Raw genomic sequence first — 23,468 nt, 5'->3', positions numbered from 1 at the left:
ACCCTCATGAAATGGTATGAAACTGCATTTGGATTTGGTGGCCTTGCACCCTGCTTGAAATTATATGAAATTGCAATTGAATTTGGTGGCCTTACACCCTGCTTGAAATGGTATGTAACTGCATTTGAATTAAGTGGCCTTGCCCCTGCTTGAAATGGTATGAAACTGCAGTTGAATTTGATGGCCTTGCACCCTGCTTTAAATGGTATGCAACGGCACTTGAATTTGGTGGCCTTGCCCCTGCTTGAAATGGTATGAAACTGCACTTGAACCCTGCATGAAATGGTATGAAATTGCATTTGAATTCGGTGGCCAAGCACCCTGCTTGAAATGGTATTAAACTGCACTTGAATTTGTTGGCCTTGCACCATGCTTGAAATGGTATGAAACTGCACTTGAATTTGGTGGCCTTGCACCCTGCTTGAAACGGTATGAAACTGCACTTGAATTTGGTGGCCTTGCACCCTGCTTGAAAAGGTATGAAACTACACTTGAACTGCATGAAATGGTATGAAACTGCATTTGAATTTGGTGGAAACATAGAAACATAGAAGATAGGTGCAGGAGGAGGCTATTTGGCCCTTCTAGGCAGCACCGCCATTCATTGTGATCATGGCTGGTCGTCCCCAATCAATAACCCGTGCCTGCCTTCTCCCCACATCCCTTGATTCCAATAGCCCCTAGAGCTCTATCTAACTCTCTCTAAAAATCCATCCAGTGATTTGGCCTCCACTGCCCTCTGTGACAGGGAATTCCACAAATTCACAACTCTTTGGGTGAAAAAGTTTTTTCCTTTCCTCCGTCTTAAATGGCCTCCCCTTTATTCTAAGACTGTGGCCCCTGGTTTTGGACTCACACGACATTGGGAACATTTTTCCCACATCTAGCTTGTCCAGTCATTTTATAATTTTATATGTTTCTATAAGATCCCCCTCATCCTTCTAAACTCCAGTGAATACAAGCCTAGTCTTTTCAATCTTTCCTCATATGACAGTCCCGCCATCCCAGGGATCAATCTCGTGAACCTACGCTGCACTGCCTCAATCACAAGGATGTCCTTCCTCAAATTAGGAGACCAAAACTATACGCAATACTCCAGATGCGGTCTTACAAGAGCTGCAGAAGAACCTCTCTACTCCTATACTGAAATCCTCTTGTTATGAAGGCCAACATTCCTTTAGCTTTCTTCACTGCCTGCTGTACCTGCATGCCAACTTTCAGTGACCGGTGTACAAGGACACCCAGGTCTCGTTGTACCTCCCCCTTACCTAACCATTGAGATAATAATCTGGCCCTTGTTTTTGCCACCAAAGTGGATAACGTCACATTTATCTATATTATACTGCATCTGCCCACTCACTCAACCTGTCCAGGTCACCCTGCAACCTCCTAACATCCTCTTCACAGTTCACACTGCCACCCAGCTTTGTGTCATCTGCAAACTTGCTACTGTTGCTCCTAATTCCCTCTTCCAAATCATTGCGGTATGAAACTGCACTTGAATTTGGTAGCATTGCACCCTGCTTGAAATGGTATGAAACTGCACATGAATTTGGTGGCCTTGCACCCTGCTTGAAATGGTATAAAACTGCACTTGAATTTGGTGGCTTTGCACCCTGCTTGAAATGGTATGAAAGTTCACTTGAATTTGGTGGCCTTGCACCCAGCTTGAAGTGGTATGAAACTGCACTCGAATTTGGTGGCCTTGCACCCTGCTAGAAGTGGTATGAAACTGCATTTGAATTAGGTAGCCTTGCACCCTGCTTGAAATGGTATGAAACTGCACGTGAATGTGGTGGCCTTGCACCCTGCTTGAAATGGTTTAAAACTGCACTTGAACTCTGCATGAAATGGTATGAAACTGCATTTGAATTTAGAGGCCTTGCACCCTGCTTGAAATGGTATGAAACTGCACTTGAATTTGGTGGCCTTGCACCCTGCTTGAAATAGTATGAAACTGTCCTTGAACCCTGCATGAAATTGTATGAAATTGCATTTGAATTCAGTGGCCTAGCACCCTGCTTGAAATGGTATGAAACTGCACTTGAACCCTGCATGAAATGGTATGAAACTGCATTTGAATTTGGTCGTCTTGCACCCTGCTCGAAATGGTATGAAACTGCACTTGAATTTGCTGGCCTTGCACCCTGCTTGAAATGGTATGAAACTGCACTTGAATTTGGTGGCCTTGCACCCTGCTTGAAATAGTATGAAACTGCACTTGAATTTGGTGGCTTTGCACCCTGCTTGAAATGGCATGAAATTGCATTGGAATTTGGTGGCCTTGCACCCTGCTTGATATGGTATGAAACTGCACTTGAATTTGGTGGCCTTGCATCCTTTTTGAAATGATCGGAAACTACATTTGAACTTGGTGGCCTGGCACCCTGCTTGAAATGGAATTTCATGGAATAGCCGTGAGTCAACTGCCAGCCCACCAACCGTGAGTGAATGAGCTGCCAGAACACCAGGCTTGAATGACTGAGCCGCCAGGCCAAGAATCCATTTGGCCCACAATGTTCATACTAGCCCTCTGGAAACCAGTCCATTCAGCCCACAACACCCATACTAGCACTGCAGAAAGCCCCCCCCCCCCGGCCACCAATATTGGAATTGGTGGAGAGGTGGAATATTGCCTTGGGGGACCAGCCCTTCCGTGTGAACATGGAACCCAACACTTAGTGTAGTAATCCATATAACTGCCTTAAAATCACTCAAATTTTGCTTCAAATTATTATTTCAATTTTTCCAACTTTGAGCGAAAAATAGTCTAATCTTCACCCTAAATCGGTGACCCCCATAATTTTCAAAACTGTGATCCATAGTTTTATATTCTCTCATGGTATTTGTATCTCACACATTTAAACTTCAGAAGATAAAATGCTGGCCTGTCTAACCTTTCTTCATAAGACAACTCACTCATTCCATTAAACATAGAGACCTGGAAATTCATCTGTGCACATTCCATTCATCAAATTTTAATATTTTTGCATATTTGTTTAGTCAAAACAAGTTATTAAAAAGCATGGAATTTATTGTGTTAGAATTTTGTGTACATTCTTTTTTTATTGTCATGCTTACCCACATAACAGTTATGCAATGTCCTAAATTTGTTTCATGTGGATTTTTGTTCATATTGGTTTGAATTCTGACTGGTGCTGCTCATCAAGACAGAAACAACTCCAATAACACCGAGGCCCAAAGTGAATGTTTATTTAATGAGCTGTATACAACCCTCTGTCAGTTACAGGCTGATTGTTGCTCAACTCTTCATCGGTATAGACTGCCCCAAACTGGGAACTCAGTCTGCAAATCCCCAGGAGCTTTTAGGAGGTTCCCCATCAGAATTATGAGGCCAGAACTGCCAGAAGAAATCTTGGATAAAGATAAGTTCTTCCATGTGTATCAAATTAGGAATTAATTGGAATAAATTAATAGATGTGAGGAACAGAATCACATTTCAACATGCATTGAAAAATGTTTACCATCTTATTATAACTTCATATGTTTTTTCATATCTTGCTTTTATTGCTTTTTTTTTTTTTTGGGTAGCATGGTGGCAGAGCGGTAGAGTTGCTCCCTCATAGCTCTTGCAGCGCCAGAGACCCAGGTCGAATCCAGACGACGGGTGCTTGTCTGTATTGAGTTTGTGTGTTCTCCCTGTGACCACGTGGGTTTTTTCCTGAGATCTTTGGTTTCCTCCCACACTCCAAAGATGTAAGTTGATTGGCTTGGTTAAAGTGTAAATTATCCCCAGTGTGTGTAGGGTAGTGTTGATGTGCAGGGATCATTGGTCGGCGTGGACGCTGTGGGCCGAAGAGCCTGTTTCCGCATTGTATCTCTAAACTAAACAGTGGCTGCCTCGCCAACAGCCTGCGTGTCCTTTCTTCTTTTTTGTTATTTTTAATATGTGTCAAAAGTATGTTTTAGTGTTCCTTGGTTTGTTTTATGTGGGGGGGGGGGGGTTGTGGGGAAACCTTTTTTCAAGTCTCTTACCTCGACGGAGATGCGATTATTTTCCGTATCGTATCTCCGTCCCCACTGCGGCCTGGCATCGTGGAGTTGATGGCCTTTCCTGGCGACCAACCAAGCGCTCCAAGCCGCGGGAGGCTGCAGGACTTTAACATCACGGAGCTTGTGATCCCTTTCCCGGGGATCGAAGCTCCAACCGCGGGGCCTGTGGACTTGAACATCGTGAAAGCCGTGGCCTCTGGTAAGATGAGGCCGATTCGGGAGCTCCATGCCGTGGAGAGAGTTTCAACCACCTTGACGGGGGTTTCAACCGTCAGCTGCGGGGGCTTTGATCGCCCCGACCGCAGGAGAACAAGAGGAAGAAGATTGAACTTTATTGCCTTCCATCACAGTGAGGAATGCGGAATCCATTGTGGCGGATGTTTATGTTAACTTTTATGTGGTTGTGTGTCATGTTGTTTTTCACTTCGTATGGCTGTATGGTAACTCAAATTTCATTGTACCTTAACTGGTACATGTGACAATAAACTGACCTTGAAATTTTGAAACTAAATACAAGAAAACTAGAGAAACATAGAAAATAGGTGCAGGAGGAGCCAGCACCGCCATTCATTGTGATCATGGCTGATCGTCCCCTCTCAATAGCCCATGCCTGCCTTCTCCCCATATCCCTTGACTCCACTAGCCCCTAGAGCTCTATCTAACTCTCTCTTAAATCCATCCAGTGATTTGGCCTCCACTGCCCTCTGTGGCAGGGAATTCCATAAATTCCCAACTCACTGGGTGAAAAAGTTTTTTTTCACCTCAGTCTTAAATGACCTCCCCTTTATTCTAAGACTGTGGCCCCTGGTGGAAGACTTGTGGAAGAATTGTCTGGGAAGTGGTGCAAGGTAATGCCTTTTAGGAGCTTTGCATGATAGATAAATGTGCATTAATATGGATATGCAAAAGTGCACATATCATATATGAAAACATTCTTGACTTGTTTAATGCCGTGTAGCATTTCTCTATGAGTATCTCGGGCATAATGTCTAAAATTAAAGCAATCCTAACTGAGAGCAGGCGCTTGTGTTTGCTTGATAGGATTGCACATTTGGTCTTTTCACAAGTAAATTTCCTGGATTTAGCATTTATTTTCAGAAAACTTTGCAGTATTTACTGCCCCACTGATAGTATACTGTCACCCCCTTCCTTGCCATCCTTGGGAGGATTCTACAACCGCTCCCATTATTGCCATCACTCTGCAATAGAGTGTCAATTGTATTATGGTATAAGAGCTAATTCCTTGATTCAGGGTGTGAGGAAGTGTACTGCTTAAGTGGAAAATTTAACCATGGACGCCTACTTTTTATGAAACTAGGTTGTAATATATGAAGGAGCCAACTAGTGCTGTTTTGGAACAGGCATGATAAAAAATGGCACTGATGGTTTTCTCAGCCGAAACCTTAAAATTGCTAAAATTTTAAAAACTAGACGGTTATGGCTACATTTCAGAAGATGGATACAAAATGCTGGAGTAACTCAGCGGGACAGACAGCATCTCTGGAGAGAAGGAATAGGTGAAGTTTTGGGTCAAGACCATTTTTCAGACCCTACATGGCTACTGAGGAAGGGTCTCGACCCGAAACGTCACCCATTCCTTCTCGCCAGAGATGCTGCCTGCCCCGCTGAATTACTCCAGCTTTTTGTGTCTTCAGTGTATCTTCGGTTTAAACCAGCATCTGCTGTTCCTTCCTATATATTTGGATACATTTCAAGTTTCATGTAATTTTATAAATCATCAAATGTTAGGTCGGCGTGCATTGCCAATTGGCAAATGATACAATGATGTATACTTCTTGAAGAGGGTGAAATGTAGCTAGATAAATGTGTACCTGTAGGTGGATCATGATATCTAAGTTTTTCTACTTCTGGTACATTGTTCACTTGATAATTGTCAGAGCGCTCTATTTCTGTTGAGGAATAAAATAAACACCATTGGTATACTTAATAAACAAGTGTCTACTTATTTTAGTTTAGTTTAGAGATACAATGCGGAAATAAGCCCTTTGGCCCGCCATGTCCACACCAACCAGCGATCCCTGCACATTAACACTGTCCTACACCAAAGACAATTTTTATATTAATACCAAGCCAATTAACCTAAAAATACGTCTTTGGAGTATGGGAGGAAACTGAAGTTCTCGGAGAAAATTACGGGGAGAATGTACAAACTCTGTACAGACAAGCACCCATAGCCAGGATCGAACCTGGGTCTCTGGCGCTGTAAGGCAGTGACTTTACCACTGTGCCACCAGGCCGCTCATGCACTTCTCTGTATTAAACATTCCTCAGCCCACCTGTCCAACGAATCAGGATCACGCTGCAATTTTTGACAACCAATCTCACTATCTACAATACTTTGGATTTGTCTGCAAACTCACTAATCATGCGCTGTACACTCTCAATCACATTAGTGATATAAACCACGAACAGTAATGGATCCAACCCCGAACCCTGAGACTAGTCACAGGGCTTCAGTCCAAAAGTCACAGGGCTTCAGAACCACTAGTCACAGGCCTTCAGTCCAAAATACACCTTCCATCATCACCTTCTGCCTCATTTTATGATGCCAATTGTCCATCCAGTTGGCTAGTTCTCCTTGGATCCCATGCGATCTAACCTTCCAGAGCAGCCTCCCATATGGAACCTTGCCAAATGCTTTGTTCACATCCATATTTACATCTACAGCTCTGCTCTCATCAACCTTTTTGGTCACAACTTCACAAAACTCAAAAAGATTCATGAGACACGATCTCTCCACATTCAAAATTGTGCTGACTATCTCTAATCAGCCCTCATCTATCTAAATGCATGTATATCTTATCCATCATAATAATCTCTGGTAGTTTACCGAACTCAGATGCTGGACTCTGGCCAATTGTTCCCCTTGCAGCTAAATCCTAAATAGAAGCACAACATTTGCTACCCTCCAGTCTTCCGGCACCTCACCTTATTGAATAATGATTCACAAATCACAGCCAGGGCACCTGCAATTTCCTCTCTAGCTTCCCACAGTGTCCTTGGATATATCTGATTAGACCCAGGAAATTTGCCTACCTTCGTACATGTTACGACCTTGAACACCTCCGTAACCTTAATACTGACTGCGCTCAAGATACTTTGTTGACTGTCCCAAGCGGTCCTCCGTCCTCATGTCTTTCTCCATGATAAAAACAGAGGAGAAACACTTCTTTGAAGATCTTGCCCACCTCCAGTGGTTCCACACAGAGTCGAGCGCTTTGATTGCCGAGGAGCCCTATTCTTTTTCTGATTACCCCTTTTCCACTTTATGTGCTTATAAAATCTCTGGGGATTATCCTTAATATTATCTGCCACAGCCATCCTGTCACATTTTTGCCCTCTTGATTGTCTTTTTTTAGCGTACTCCTTAGTTCCTGAAACACCTCCAGGGATACACGATCCCAGCTGCCTATACTTGCCCCCATGCCTCCTTCTTAATCTTGACCAGATCCTCAATTTCTCTTGTCATCCAAACTTCCTTATGACCACCTGCCTTGCCCATCACTCCCAACAGGAATATGCATGTCCTGAAGATAGACACAAAAAGCTGGATTAACTCAGCGGGGCAGGCAGCATCGCTGGAGAGAAGGAATGGGTGACGTTTTAGGTCGAGACCCTTCTTCAGACTGGTTAGGGATAAGGGAAATGAGATTTAGATGGTGATGTGGAGAGATAAAGACTAATGAATGAAAGATATGCAAAAAAGTAATGATGATAAAGGAAAGACCACTGTAAGCTGTTTGTAGGGTTAAAATGAGAAACTAGTGCGACGGGTGGGGGAGGGATAGAGAGAGAGGAAATGCCGGGGCAACCTAAAGTGAGAAGTCAATATTCATACCACTGGGCTGTAAGCTGCCCAAGTGAAATATGAGGTGCAGTTCGTCCAATTTGCATTTAGCCTCACTCTGACAACAGAGGAGACCGAGGACAGAAAGGTCTGTGTAGGAATGGGAAGGAGATTTAAAGTGTCCAGCAACCGGGAGATCACGCGGGTTGAGCAAAGGTGTTCCGCGAACCGATCGCCCAGTCTGTGTTTGGTCTCGCCGATGTATAAGAGTCCACATCTTGAATAACGGATACAGTAGATGAGGTTGGAGGAGGTGCAAGTGAACCTATGCCTAAGCTGAAAGGATTGTTGGGGTCCCTGGACCGAGTCGAGGAAGGAGATATAGCGACAGGTGTTGCATCTTCTGCGGTTGCAGGGAAAGGTACCTGGGGAGGGGGTGGTTTCGAATGGGAAGGGATGAGTTAACCAGGGAGTTGCGGAGGAGACGGTGTCTACGGAAGGCGGAAAGCGGTGGAGATGGGAAAATTTGGCTAGTGGTGGGATCCCATTGGAGGTGGCGGATATTTCAGAGGATTATGAGTTGTATGCGATGGTTAATGGGGTGGAAGGCAAAGTCTAGGGGAACTCCATCTCTGTTGCAACGAGGGGGAGCAAGGTCAGAGCTGCGAGGTACCGAGGGCCACATCTATGATGGGAGAGGGGAACCACCATTCCCAAAAGAATGAGGACATCTCGGATGTTCTACTATAGAACACCTCATCTTGGGCGCACACGAGCAGTGACGGAGGAATTTGGAGTATGGGACTGTCTATATCTCTCGTTTCCCTTATCCCTAACCAGTCTGAAGGGTCTCGACCCGAAACTTTCCATCTCTCCGGAGATGCTGCCTGCCCCGCTGAGTTACTCCAGCTTTTTATGTCTAACTTCGGTTTAAACCAGCATCTGCAGTTCCTTCTTACTCGTATGCACGTCCTGGACTCTTGTCAGCCCACTTTTAAAAACAATCCACTTTCTGGATATTCTTTTTCCTTCAACCAACCTGATCAATTAACTTGAGCAAGTTCCTGTCTATTACATTCAAAGTCTGCCTAGCCCCAATTTAGAATTTTGCCTAGTGAACCTGCCTCGTCTCTATCCATAACTATTTTTAACATAATAGAACAGTGGTCGCTGGTCCCAAAAGGTTCATCCACAAACATGTCATCCATATGCCCCTCCCATTTTTCTAAGACAATATCAAGCGGTGCTCTCTCCCATGCATGGCTCTCCACATATTGCCTGAGGAAACTTTCCTGAACAAATTTGATAAATTATGCCCGGTCTAAATCATTACAGTCCCAATCAATATTGGGAAAGTTAAAATCCCCAACTTAGCCTGCCAGCTAAATGTTTCCAATATCTAGTTCAGAGTTAGAGTGGGATGGTGAAGCGGCAGGCAACTGTAAGCTCAGTAGCGAGGGTGCCCTGCAGCTTCATAGTACCAAAAACTCAGTAACACATCATTCAGCAATACGCAACTTCTCGATGTAGAAACAGATGATGTATATAGTTCTAAATTAGTACTTTGGATCAGTCTTCACAGAAGATGGGAGAGTGGGAATTAGAAATTATAACCATCATAAGAGAAAGACACATTAAAGAATCTCGTATTTACATGCATAAACTGATAAATGGCTCACAGGGAGGCGATGCTGGTGTCCAAAGAATCAATCCCATTATTCCCAATCTCCCTTCTTATTTCCCTGCAACTTGTTCTCACCCAAACATGCCTATCGATTTCCCATTTATTCTTTCTGCCATTAACCTATGCTAAGAACAACCTGTAGTAACCAATTAGCCTCCTAGTGTATATTTGGGATAGGGAAGGAAAGTAAAATACCTGTGCAAAACCCATGTGGTCTTGGAGAGGACGTGAAAACTTCACATAGATAGCATAGAGGTCAAGATTGTACCCAGGTTGCTGGTGGTGAGGCTATGTGTCAGTAGAACACTTGGGAAATCACATTCACTGCATCATAATACTTAGTTTGGTATTGGAAAAGGGAAGGCAAATTGAAAGTAAAACTTTTTAATTGGACGAAAAAGGACCAGGAGTATACAAACATAAGCTACATAAAGGAGGAGACGTTTAGAGAGGATTTGATATATTCACAATAAAGGGGAAAGAGGAACCAAAGCCAGCAATTATTACTCAACGCTAATTGCCCTTAAGAAAGTAGAAATAAGCCACCTTTATGTAATCCTTCTGTGTGGTGTACTGACACCATTGCTGGGTGGGATTCCAGGATTTAGACCAGCGACAACAAAGAATTAACAATATAATACCAAGTCTCAAGAATGTTAATTAAGGGCCTGTCCCACTTTGTGATTTTTTTCGGCGACTGCAAGCGTCAGTGACTGACGCCCGTAAAACCGTCAAGTTGTACGACAGACACGCTGACGTATGCTGTCCTGTGGGTGACGCCCGGTTAGGGTCAGTGTTATGGTTAGGGCTAGGTTTACGGTTAGGGTTACGGTCAGGGACTACAGATGGGCTGGAAAATATTCTTCCTTCAACGCATGGATTTTAAACATTAATATATTTAAATTAATACAATAATATCAATTGTGCAAAAGAAAAGATGTCAGTCATTCAGTTTTATTTACAGATGTATTGGTCCGCTTCCAGATCCAATCACCTTATCTAACTTTTCCACAGGGATGGATTCAGTGAGTGTAGACTGAACTCACCCCCTCTCCCCTCCACCGCGCCCCACCCTTCTCCCTTCTTCTCTCCTCTCCCCCCCCCCTTCTTCCCTTCCCCCCTTCTCCCTCTCCCCCCTCCCACCCCCTTCTCCCCCTCTCCCTCCCTCTCCCTTCCTTCTCCCATTCTCCAGCCCCCCCCCCCAGCACTTTCCCCGATGCCCCCCAACCCTAACCGGGTGTCACCCGCAGGACAGCATACGTCAGCGTGTGGCAGGGCGCACGGCATGAGACACCCAGATGTCGCCCCAGGATTTTGAACATTCCAAAATCCAGGGGCGACAGGGAGACACCGAGCGTCACCTGCGCATCACTACATGCGTCACCACGCGTCACGACCACGACGCGACAACCTCTTTTCAGGCTGTCGCCGAGAAAGTCGCCCAAGTGGGACAGGCCCTTTAGGGAGAAACGTAGTATTCCCATTTACCTACTATTGTCATTATTCCTGGTGCAAAGGTCACATGTTTGGTCGGTGTTGTCCAAATGGCTGAGACAAGTAATTACAGTGCATTTTGTAGCTGGCAATTGACGAGTATTCCAGCATGCTCTTAATTTATGCCCAGTAGATATTGGAATGGCTTTGAGCTTATTTGGAGACGACTCATTCACTGACCTGGATTCATCTACAAACATTTTTACTTAAATGTAGAGGAAATAGCTATCAGTACGCTTTAAAATACAGTGCCAGAGATTAGAACTGCAATTCTGGCTACACAATCTTATTAAAAGGTATGGCTTTGTGTCACATAATTGTGCATCCTGAGATAATAGGGAAGAAAGGCAGCATATGTAATGTTGTACATGGTGGGACATTCTCGCTTAAAATTGTTATCTGACCTGCTGAGAATTCCTGGCCTTTTCTATTTTTTTTCATGGTTTAACATTCAATCACTTGTTTATAACAATTTATTTTTAAGCATAGTTATTAAATATTCATGTTAAACCTCATAGACTGTGGATTTTAACTAATCAATTGTGTCGGAGATGATTGTAGCTGTACACAGCAACTAGAGGATAAATTAATCAAGATTAGTAAATTAAAATTTTTGACATAAATTAGTTTCCTCAAGACCATTCAATAATTCAATTTGGACATCATTCTTCTCCCAACCTTTGCTCCGAGACAAAAAAAACCTGAATATTCCTTGATGATAATTTAAAAGAGGGAAATTAAGAATTTGCCAAGATACCACATCTCAGCTTTCTTATCGTTCAACATCAGCAATTATGAAGAAATCAATCGTTCTGAAAGTACTCAGATTAAGTCAATGGATACTTGGCTGAAAATAAAGAAACATTGATATATTCAATGCGTATTCTGCACAGCAAACACCAATTTCATGGGGAAACATCTTATTTTACGGTGTGAGATAATTTTGGAAAGTGGAACATTTATTAAAATCAATTATCAAATAATTTACAATTTAAAATAATTTGATGTATTTTTTGAACAGGAAAGAACAATCTACAGAAATCCTTGCAATGCTGTACAATACTGACCAACACAAAGAGTTGAAACGAAAACAAACAGCAAATAACAGTAAATCTAATTATGAGATAAAACCCATATGAATAGAACATAAAGCACCTGGAATGTGGTGACATACCATTCAATTCAGGATAGTGTTCACCGGGGTCATTTACTGGAGAAAACAGAACAAAGTCCGAGTTTTCAGGTTCACCATAGTCTTTCTCACATCTTTCCTATAAAACACATTTTCCATCATTAAATGAGTGAGATTTGGCAACTTAACTGGAACAACTTAAAGGTTACCTTAGTATATAATTCATATAATTGAATACAATTCTATATAAATGCAGACTTAATTTGTGCTAATCTACCAAATTGATAGATTAATGTCTAGCTTGATTTTCATTAATTAAATTATACAAATGTTCAAAACATTATGACAGCACTTTCCATCTACTTCTGTTAAAATTTGTGATTCAGAAATGTCCAAAGGACTTCCATTGGAGCAGTAGTGCCTACTTCAAATGTATACAAAATGTTCATGTATTCGTCTCTCTGTATTTCAACAACATACCAAGCTGCTGGCTAACACAAATGTATTCCAAGCCAGGAAATAGAAATGGAAGAAAAGCTGCAGGTGCTCGAAATCTCAAATAAAAATTATAGATACAAGATACAAGATACATTTATTTGTCACATGTGCCAAATGGCACAGTGAAATGAGATAACCATACAGCCATACAATAAAAATAAAGAACACAACTCACGATAGAATTCAACATTATGAAGTGTTTACAATTTTAAATGCAAAGCAGTTTTGGAGTGCCTGTGGAAATTGAAACACAGTTAATGTTTCAGATCAAAGACTTCATTTGAACTGGAGAGAAAATGTGTTAGCTTTAATTGCAGAGAATGGGAGAGGATTGAGAGTACCTTTGATAAAGTGCAGCAGGGTTGCTATGGAGATAAGTGACATTGCTCATCTGGTCAATGGGTTAACGGGGCAGTAGGAGGTACAAGGAGAAAAATTGAGGTTATAAAATGAGAAAGTATTGAATGAGCAGCTAAAGAATGAGAAACAAGGGAATATAAATATTGCAAAATGGTTGCAGGATTATGGGATATGTCCAGTTGATCAGGCTGTGCCCAATAGATTCGGCTGTGCTAATGGAAGGAAATAACTAAACCAATATTATGAGCAAACAACTTTAGCAGAAATGGCCAGTTCTGAAACAGATATAGTAGGTTAACAATTTGTGTTTCCACAAATGCAGCCTAACTTGCTGAGCATTTCCAGCATTTTCTGTTTTTAATCCTTCTGGAACATGTTTAGGAAGCTTTCTATTACACTTTGTATTTCAAAGCCTTACCCCTTTCAAAGGGTAAAACTGGAGTTATTTTGGCTATTTCAGGAGAAAGGGATGAGGAAATCTAGCAATCAACCATCCACAACTAGGAATATGTACTGTAATGTGCAGTGCAATTCTTTGTTCCATCCCTCAGTGCAGGCGATTTCCAAGGTTTGATCATTCAACGAATCATTCCATGATCATTCAAGGAATCATTCCATGATCATGTAACATCGTAAAGAAGCCAGAGGATGAAAGCAGCAGTTCATTTATTTGATGCCAGCAACAATTATTGCAATCCTTAGATCCTGAGGTAATGAGTTGGTGAGCTTTCTCTTTGAATCTTTTTGCGATGATCTATCCATGATGGTATTTGGATTAGACTTTCACAATACCAACCCAGTGATGAATCCTATGATCGAAGTCTGAGTAAGGAAGGCGTAAGGAAGGAGCTGATAGCCAACAGTATTTCACTTTGTTCTTTTCAGCAATGGAGGTACGAGATCTCAATAAATTGCAAAATGTCCTCATTATGTCTACTTTGAAGTTCTCCTCCTGAGTTACTCCAGCATTTTGTGTCTTTTGTAGTAAACCAACATCTGCAGTTCCTGCATCTCAATGAATTGCTATTAAATATAATGATGTTGCTGTCTACGATTGTTAGAATCACAAGGAAGACAAGTGGTATAGCCCTCAATAGGCTATTTTAGGGCAGCAAGAATTTGCAGAGAGTAAAGAGTCCACCCAAGTGAAAACAGTAGAGTTCCTTCCCTGAAAGAATGGTGAACTGGATTTTTTTGCAAAGAAAAGTTAGATCTTTCTCAATCACCATTAATGATACTAGCTATATAATTAACAGTGCTGTGCTGAGATAGAATTAGATCCACACTACTGACATTGGTGAAAGGTATATTTAGTTTTATTCAAACCCACTGCCTGCACTCAGGTTTACTGTGTGTCAAGAGAGTTAAACAATTCTGGTGAGACTTACGGCTTTCCTTTACCCTCCAAGTACAGACACAAGAACTTATTTTGCAAGTATTGATCCACAGGTCACCCAACAATCCCAGTTTCTCCTGCTACTCCACAGTGCGAAAATAAGTTACATTTCATTTCCAAGACACAAATCCCTCCTATTCCTTTCCAGTGAGAGGGGACCACATTGATAGTGCAGTCTATTCATGTTTAACCAAATTTGTCTCATTGCAGATAAACCATTGTTGTCGCAGCATCGCCTTTCATTTACCACTTCCAAAGATCGCGAGCTCCACGATATTAAAGTCCCGCAGGCTCCTGCGGTTGGAGCTCCCGAAGTCCGTCTCCAGCAAAGGCCTCCAGTTTTTCGATGTTCAGCCGCAGTGCGGACAGAGATAAGATACGGGGGGAAAATCGCATCTCCATCGGGGTAAGAGATTAAAAAAAGTTTCCCTAACCCCCCCCATAAAACAAGTTAAAGAACACGAAAAACATACATTTAACATGTGCTAAAGAAACAACTGAGAAGGAAGGGACAGACTCCCTATCCGAACCTTAGCTCCTATTACTATTGCAATAGTCAGCTCTTCTGCCAGCTATTGAGACACTAAATGCTATTGAAGAGTTCTAGAGGGGACTTATTGTTTCTTATTTCACTATGGTCACTTGCAAATTTATTACATCTCTGAGACTTTGGGTCCTAGTGAAGTGGGCCAACTTCCTGATTTATGGCTGCTGCTCAGTGAAGCTAGAATGTTATTGTGGATTTTATTTTATGCTGGTCTAATAGTTATGTTTTTTTTCACATATTCTTAATTGCAACCGATGGCATTCGAAAGCAATTCCTGATTTAGAATCTATGATGAATCAATCATTGAGATTTAACCCTTGAATTAAATAGTCATCAATTTCCTTGCTTACATTTTCTTAATATTTTCATGGATCCTCACAACCCATTAATCACACTTTTACATAGGACTTCTAGATGTCTGTTAGGACTGTAAAAAACTGTCCACTCTGCTATCCTGTGAGACTGGACCCAACAGAACACAACCAACTAACATCTATATTGTTAAATAAATGCTAATATCATGACTGGACTGAAACAGTTTAGCTTTGGGTATAATCGTTCCAAGGAACAAGTATACATTATTACCACTGAAAAAGTGTTCCAGGATTAGAGAGGAAACAAGTTAAAAACTGAATATTGAAGTACACAAAAAATACCCACAGGAAATACTCAGAATTTAACAAGCAGACTAAAATGGTAAACCCCAACAATTGAGTCTATACTGCCCATCAACAGCATAGGGATCAATGAAGAGGTATAATTTCCAAAGTGGAGTTCAACAAATACATGTGCTATTTCATGTGACATATGAACCAGAGTAAGAATTCCAAGCATTTGAAACTTTTGATCAGTTTTCCATGATCGCCTTCTGGTGATTAACAAAATAAAACATTTTTTGCCTTTGGAAACAATATTCATCATGATGTCTCTTGCCCAAGTCTTGGAATGTGACTTGATCAACCTCCCAACTCAGGTGAGACTGCAGTCAACTTTTTTTCCACATGGCACATTCACCCTACTGAACCATACACAAAACTATTTTGGATTCCTTTATTGTAAATCATGACAAAACAGAAAATAAATGCTATGTTTAAGCACATCTTGATTCTAACAAAAATAATCTAAGAACCAATCCAATGAAGTGCAAGATTAATGAGAACATACAATCCTGTAAGTATAAAATCAATGTGCAGAAATTCTGCCACTTGCAATAGAAACATTGCAAATGCACACAAAATCTTAAATATCCAAACTATCTCTATCGACAGTGTCAGTGGTTATGGGGAGAAGGCAAAAGGATGGAGTTAGGAGGGGGAAATTGATCAGCCATGATTGAATGGCGAAGTAGACTTGGTGGGCCAACAGGCCTCCTATCACATGATCTTATAACACAGAGGGGAAATATTGGCTTCAGGGAGAAATACTCTGAACTATTTTTTTTCGGAAGCTTTTCAAGTATTGTATTAAGTTAATTGAATTTAAGTCAGCTCAATAAGTTGTATTTGCGAAGGAGTTTGGTCACCATAAGAATCTTCCCGGTTCGTGGAGTGAGTCGATATCGACCGGTATTAGACTCGAGGTACGTTACTGAAATGCGATCAGAGAAGGCGGCTCTGAGAACATGTCTGAACATGGGGAAAGGGGATAAAAAGATGAAGGAATCTGAGAGATGGGCATGAAGCATATAAGTTAGCTGTAGAAAGGTGGAAAGGCAGGACAAAAGGAAGCAAAGGAGGCGAGTTAGATGAGTTAGGATATGGATGGCAATCAATGGAAGCAATTGGGCAAAGGAGTGGAAGAAATTTCTAAATTAAGACAACATGGGAGCATAGACACAACTTAGGTCCGTTGATCCCTCAGGCCTGCTCTTCCATTCAACAAGATCTTACCTGATCCGATCATGGCTTCGACTAAACCTTTCCATGTTCTCCACATACCGTTACATATTTAAATTTCAAGGGAGTCAGTCAATTTCCACCTGGAATGTAACTCCACCTCCACAACCTTTTCGGTAGAGAATTCCAAAGATTGATGACAGTTTGAGAGAAAAAATCCTCCTCATTTCCAGCTGAAATGGACAACCCCTTAATCTGAACGCAAGCCCCATTGTTCTAGATGGAGTCTAGATAGAGTCATACAGCAGGGAAACATGTCCTTCGACCCAACTTGTCCATAACGTCCAAGATGCCCCATCTACACTGGTCCCACCTGCCCACGTTTACCCCATATCCCTCTAAACATTTCCTATCCATGTGCCTGTCCAAATGCCTTTTAAACACTGTTAATAGTTCATTCCTCAACTATGTCCTCTGGCAGCTCATTCCATGTATCCACCACCAGATTTCCTAGCCAGGAAGCTTATGTATTTCAATAAGACTACTTCTCATTCTTCTACATCCAAATGAGAATAGGTCCAGCCTGTTTAACATTCCTTTATCCCATAAATCAACTTAATGACCCTTCCCTGATTGTTTCCAATGCAAACACATTCTTCCCCAAATACAGAAAGCAAAAGTGCTCCAACACTGGTCTCACCTGTGGCCTGCAGAGATATATTAAACTTTCCTGCACTTATACTCCATATCGTTTGCAGAAAAGACTTATTCCATTAGCCTTTCCAACTGCTGTATCTGGATGCGGACTTTTAGCGTTTCCTGTTCCCTTTCCATCCCCTGGCCACTCCCCTATCCATGTCAATATGTTACCCGAACCAGATGCACTTTTATGTCCTGCATAATCTTTCACATGGCTCCTTATGAAACCACATTTGTAAATCCAAGCACAATACATGCATCGGTTCTCCTTTCTATGCTCTACCCCCTCCTCCTCATAAGAAGCCTTATGAAAGATCACTGCTTAACATAAAAGTGTATTGGGTTCAAGTAATATATTGACATGGTAAGAAAGAAGTGAGGGGATGAAATGGGATTGTGAAGCACAGAAAATGTCAACAACGGGACTTCTTAAAAAAGCTCCACCATATTGGTCAAACATAATTTCCTTTCATAAAACCACATTGGCTATGTTTAAATTCCTGATGATATTGGATTTGGCGAGCTGGAGGTCAGAATCGACAAGTCCCCAAGCCTAGGTAACAATTTAAATAGGGATTGTGGAATAATTTAAATTGTGTTATACTGTTATCAGTTACCCAACTTCTAACCGATATTAAGGGATATTTGGATAAACTGAACCTGAAAGAGAAATGCTGCCTGACCCGTTGTCACATGAGCATTTTGTGTCTTTCTCTGAAAGAGAGATAGCTTAAATAGATCTGAAGAACGGTCTGAAGAAGGATCTCGACCCGACAGGTCACCTATTTTTTTTTTTTTCTCCAGAGATGCTGCCTGACCTGTTGAGTTACTCCACCATTTTGTGTCTATCTTTGGTACATATAACAGCTATAACAGCATCTGCAGTTCCTTCCTACACATAGCTTAAATGGAAGGTATTTTTGGTTGGAAAAGTGTACACAGGTCGATGATGCAGATAAGGATATAGAGTTATTTGGAGCCAACTATGTCCCATTTCTTAACATCAACTGAAACTGAAATGCAGATGCTAAGACCGTGCCAAATCAGGAGAGATTTTTATAGAAACTCCACACAAGGTAGATGTTTTCCTAATCTGCGGAAAGACATTCTTGCCTTAGAGGGAGTACAGAGAAGGTTCACCAGACTGATTCCTGGGATGTCAGGACTTTCATATGAAGAAAGACTGGATAGACTCGGCTTGTACTCGCTAGAATTTAGAAGATTGAGGAGGGATCTTATAAAAACTTACAAAATTCTTAAGGGGTTGGACAGGCTAGATGCAGGAAGATTGTTCCCGATGTTGGGGATGTCCAGTACAAGGGGTCACAGTTTAAGGATAAGGGAGAAATCTTTTAGGACTGAGATGAGAAAAACATTTTTGTGGTGAATCTCTGGAATTCTTTGCCACAGAAGGTAATTGAGGCAAGTTCATTGGCTATATTTAAGATGGAGTTAGATGTGGCCCTTGTGGCTAAAGGGATCAGGGGGTATGGAGAGAAGGCAGGTACTGGATACTGAGTTGGATGATCAGCCATGATCATATTGAATGGCGGTGCAGGCTCGAAGGGCCGAATGGCCTACTCCTGCACCTATTTTCTATGTTTCTATGAATGTGGTGCCTCAAGATTAAATACTAGATCACTTCTGTATTTAAAAATACAAAATTAACTTTGGCTTCAATTTCTCCAGAGCTAAATAAATTCAATTAAAGTAGTTATCAGATAGTCAAAGTTGGCATCATAGCTAATGAAACTACAAACATTAAAAACAAATTTATACATTTCCATTGGCCCACACTCAAAATTGTTACTGAAAACCATTTGAAATGGCAAGGCATCAGCTCATTAGCCTTAGATCTCAAAGAAATTAACTATATTTTCTATTTCCAAGGTCAATCAATACAAATGACCACAATCAATATCAATTAAAAAAGATAACTTTAATTTTTTTTTTAACTTGGAAATTTAAAAAGTAATTAAAACTACTAAAACAAATTCATTAAACTATATTTAAGCAAATATTTCGCAGAGTCACTACCTGATAACTGTCAGTCAATGGAGAGCGTAGAGAATTTGGGTCACAAGGAACTTGAAATGGATTTAAACAAATCTCAGAGCCATTTTTAAGGGCTTGATGATGCAGTCTAAAAGATTGGCAAGGAGATTGGGAGAATTACAAAATATTATTAATTCCTTATTTATATTTCCAGTGATTTCTTATATTGTGGCAGAAAGTGATTTTACATAACTGGGAATTATCTCATACCTTTCTCTGTTGCAAATGCAGCAAATGGCAAAGCATAAAGCAAAGATGAGTACCGGTATAGCAATAATTCCAAGAAGTGAAATTACGGTAAATGGTTCTGCATGGAAAGACAAAAATGTAAGGTGGCATCAATATGAAAAGACCATAAAATTGCATGTCATACATAATTCCTTTTTGATTCTAATCTATTCAATCTCCTGTGCAAAATTGTGGAGAAAAAAAATCAATAAAGTCCCTGCAAAAGTACATGAACCTCCGTTGCATATTCACAATAAAATTTTGCATTAATTGAACCACAGAAATAACAAGTCCATTCATTAAATCATGTGGTCAAAACAAGCCAGTCAAAAAAGCTACCCAACCTAGTCCTCATATTCTCAAAAAACTGCACGGACCAATTGGATGGAGTTTTCATGGACATTTTCAACATTTCACTACTATGGTCCGAGGACCCCAACTGCTTTAAAGGACATCCATAATACTGGTGCCAAAGAAGAGCAAGGTGCCATTCCTCAACGATTACTGAATCGTGTCACTCACGGGATGAAGTACTTTAATAAGTTGGTATGAAGCAAATTAAGTCCTGCCTCAGTCATGACCTGGACCCAGTCTCCTCCACTCTCTCTTTGGGTGGACATAAATCAGTTCCGACTGGCAACAACAATTCCTCCTCACCGACCATCAGGTCACAGGCTGCCGCTCTACTCTTTATATACCCGTGACTGCGTAGTTCAACACAGTTTCAACTCCATATTTAAATTCACTGACGGAACCACCATCGATGGATAAATAATGGGTAGAAGTCAGAATACAGGAGGGAAATCAATAATCTAGATTTATGCTGCCATAACACCATTCTTCTCAATTTAGCAAGACCAAGAAGCTGCCTGACCATGTCAGGATGGAAAAGCATAGGGACTATGCACCTTAATTGGTGGGGTTGCAGTGAGGCTAATAGCTTCAAGTTCCTGGCCGTACAGATCTCAGAAGAGCATTCCTGGGCATAGTATATTGATGGAATCACAAAGAGAGCCTCTACTTCCGTGCTTTGTGGAGATTCATCATGTCATCAAATACTCGATGGAACGTCTAGGAGAATATGATGGGGAGCCTACTGACTGGTTGTAACATGGCCTGGTTTGTAAATTTAAATGTTCAGGATCATAGGAGGCTACAGAAAGTGATGGACATTGCCAGGATCATCAGGGGTACTGACCTCCCCACCATCGTAGGGATGGTCACAAGAAATAGTGTCTTAAGACACATACCACCTTGTCATGCTCTCTTCTTGCTGCTATCATCGGGAAGGTGGTACGAGATCCGAGAACCATTACTTCCAGGTTCAAGAACAGCTTCCTCCCATCAACCATCAGGTTGCCACAGGTTGACAGGCGGCATAGTTGCGTAGCAGTAGAGTTGCTGCGTTACAGAGCAAGGGACCCAAGATCGATCCTGACTAAGGGGGCTGGCTGTACGGAGTTTGTACGTTCGCCCTGTTACCGCACGGGCTTTCTCTGGGTGCTCTGGTTTCCTCCCACACTCCGAAGACATGCAGGTTTTTAGGTAATTGCCTTTGGTATAATATTTTAAATTGTCTCTGGTGTGTAGGATACTGCTAATATACGGGGTGATCGCTGGTCTGCACGGGCTTGATGAGCCAAAGGGACCATTTCTAAAACTGTATCTCTAAAATCTAAAGGTTCTCGATTAACCTTGCACAATCCTAGGTCAGCACCAAACCCCTGCAGACTTTGTACTACTCTGGTGGGTCCACGTATTTTGTTTTTTGCATAAAATGGTCTACGTACACATGACAATAAACTAAACTGAACTGAGAATAACTGATGATTTATTGTTGATTTTTTTTTTGTGGTTGCATTTAATGAGCCTGTGAAGCTAAATGTGAGAATGTCATTGTTTCAGTTCACATGCAATATACATGACACACAACTCTCAAGTCCATTCCTTCATGTTTCTCAATATCCTTCCGTTACTGTATACTCATCAATTAAAAGCACCACCTTATTTTTTTCTGCGGACTGAAAAGATGAAATATTCAACTAACACCTGTTCACAATTAGAATCCAGTTCTTGGGTTGTATGCAACCGCTTTGTCGACATTTCAGAACTACACCTTTAACTCCCCATTTCAATTTACCTTACATTTAAGTGGGCATGATCAACATTGTTAAAGGTTTATACTAAAATAACAAGCTCTTCATCATGGAAATACCATCAAAGTCAAAGTGCACAGTAGCAGGCCCTTTGGCTCATCAAGTCTGCATTGACTATTAACCACTGTTCCACAGTAATCCCGCACTGATCCTATATTACTCTCTCCACATTCCCATTAACTCCCACAGATTTTACCACTCACCTACACACGAGAAGCAACTTAGAGGCCAAAGTCCCAATCACCTCACGTCTACATTCGGAGGCTCCGAGCCGCTGAACACTCCGTTCGAGGGCCTGAAACTTTGAGCCATCGTTACGGCGACTGTGGAGGCCTTATTAGGCCCCGAACACAGGTGGACAGAGGAAGAGGACTGAACTTTGGTACCTTCCCTCACAGTGGGAAACGCTGATTCCACTGTGTGCGGGGGGGGTTTGTATTTTATGTTCAATTCTAAAGTATCGTGTTTATCTTATTTGTGTGCTGCATGGTAACTCAAATTTCACTGCACCAATTGGTGTATGTGACAATAAATGTCCTTTGTCCTTTGTCTTTGGGTGAGAGAGGAAATTGGATCAAATCTGGGACACTGGAGATGCGAGGCAGCTCTACAAACTTCTTTTTCCGGTGTGTTGCTTAGCTGAGTAGATAATTTGTATTACATTTCGACTTATCAACTTAAAACATCAACTTAAAAATTATATTTATAAATCTGATGTTCCACAATCTAAAACTATATTGCCTCTGTTTAATGCCAAATACCTTGTGGAAATATTGATTAGAAACTGGGAGACACCTAGGGTTATTGTGTCTGTTCATTTATAATGCCAGTTGGTAACAACAGGATGATAATCAGGCCTCTGATGCATACCCATAATCTGCTAGTAGGATGCAAAATGGGTAATTATGAAAATTAATATGGAACAATCATTCGATATCAGACCTGCCAGCTTACTGGAGTTGGAGATGATAAGCAAGATCTTGCAGCTTGCATCACAAAAGCTTTGTGCCAAATTTGACCAAGCTCCTTCAAATTCCTTACTATTGAGGGCATCAGAGTTGGTGGCATTTAAGGTATGAAGGAATGACAGTCTGTTTTTTCTCTTCCTCCATTGCCTGACAGATTTTGTTTTTGGACATCAGATATTAAAGAAAAAACAAAGCTTGAGTTATAATGAGGGGTTCAGCCCATTCAATGCCACTCAGCTGGGGTGCCTCCCACAGCCGACCTCAGAGCATCCAGAGGGAGGCATCCAGAGAGCCCATGGGAGGCAAGACCCCAACCGGCTCTCCAGCACTATTGTTTTCCTGCGTTCACTGTCACCACATCTTGAATAATATGAGAAGGAAAAGTGGGAAACCCAAATTTTCTTGATGAGATCCCCAAAACTTGTGTTTCACATGATCTTATACAGGAAAACTTCAAACACTTACTTTAGTCTACCTGGCAAGTAAAGCACATGTGTTTTCTTGCTTTGGATAAATTAAAATTGGAATTGTGGCTTAACATCATGGGACAAAGTAATTTATTTTTGAATTATTTTTGAAGGGCAGCTAGGAGCC

The 23,468-nt window shown here is 41.4% G+C and overlaps 1 protein-coding gene across 3 annotated transcripts in view; it reads right to left on the bottom strand.

Annotated features, from left to right (window-relative positions):
- LOC116977805 overlaps positions 1 to 23,468 on the bottom strand; it is a 143,443-nt gene that overhangs the window by 99,527 nt on the left and 20,448 nt on the right. For all 3 annotated transcript variants that reach the window (XM_033028573.1, XM_033028574.1, XM_033028575.1), the window contains exons 3-5: positions 19,733 to 19,829; positions 19,505 to 19,610; positions 12,175 to 12,271 (exon numbers count right to left, since the gene is read on the bottom strand). In XM_033028573.1, coding sequence (XP_032884464.1) covers positions 12,175 to 12,271; positions 19,505 to 19,610; positions 19,733 to 19,829 — 300 coding nt within the window. The remainder of the gene's footprint in view (positions 1 to 12,174; positions 12,272 to 19,504; positions 19,611 to 19,732; positions 19,830 to 23,468) is intronic.

The sequence above is a fragment of the Amblyraja radiata genome, chromosome 10, assembly GCF_010909765.2.
Source record: "Amblyraja radiata isolate CabotCenter1 chromosome 10, sAmbRad1.1.pri, whole genome shotgun sequence".
NCBI lineage: Eukaryota > Metazoa > Chordata > Chondrichthyes > Rajiformes > Rajidae > Amblyraja > Amblyraja radiata.
Note: the sequence above shows the minus strand (reverse complement) of the source record. Positions and strands in the feature narration are given on the sequence as shown.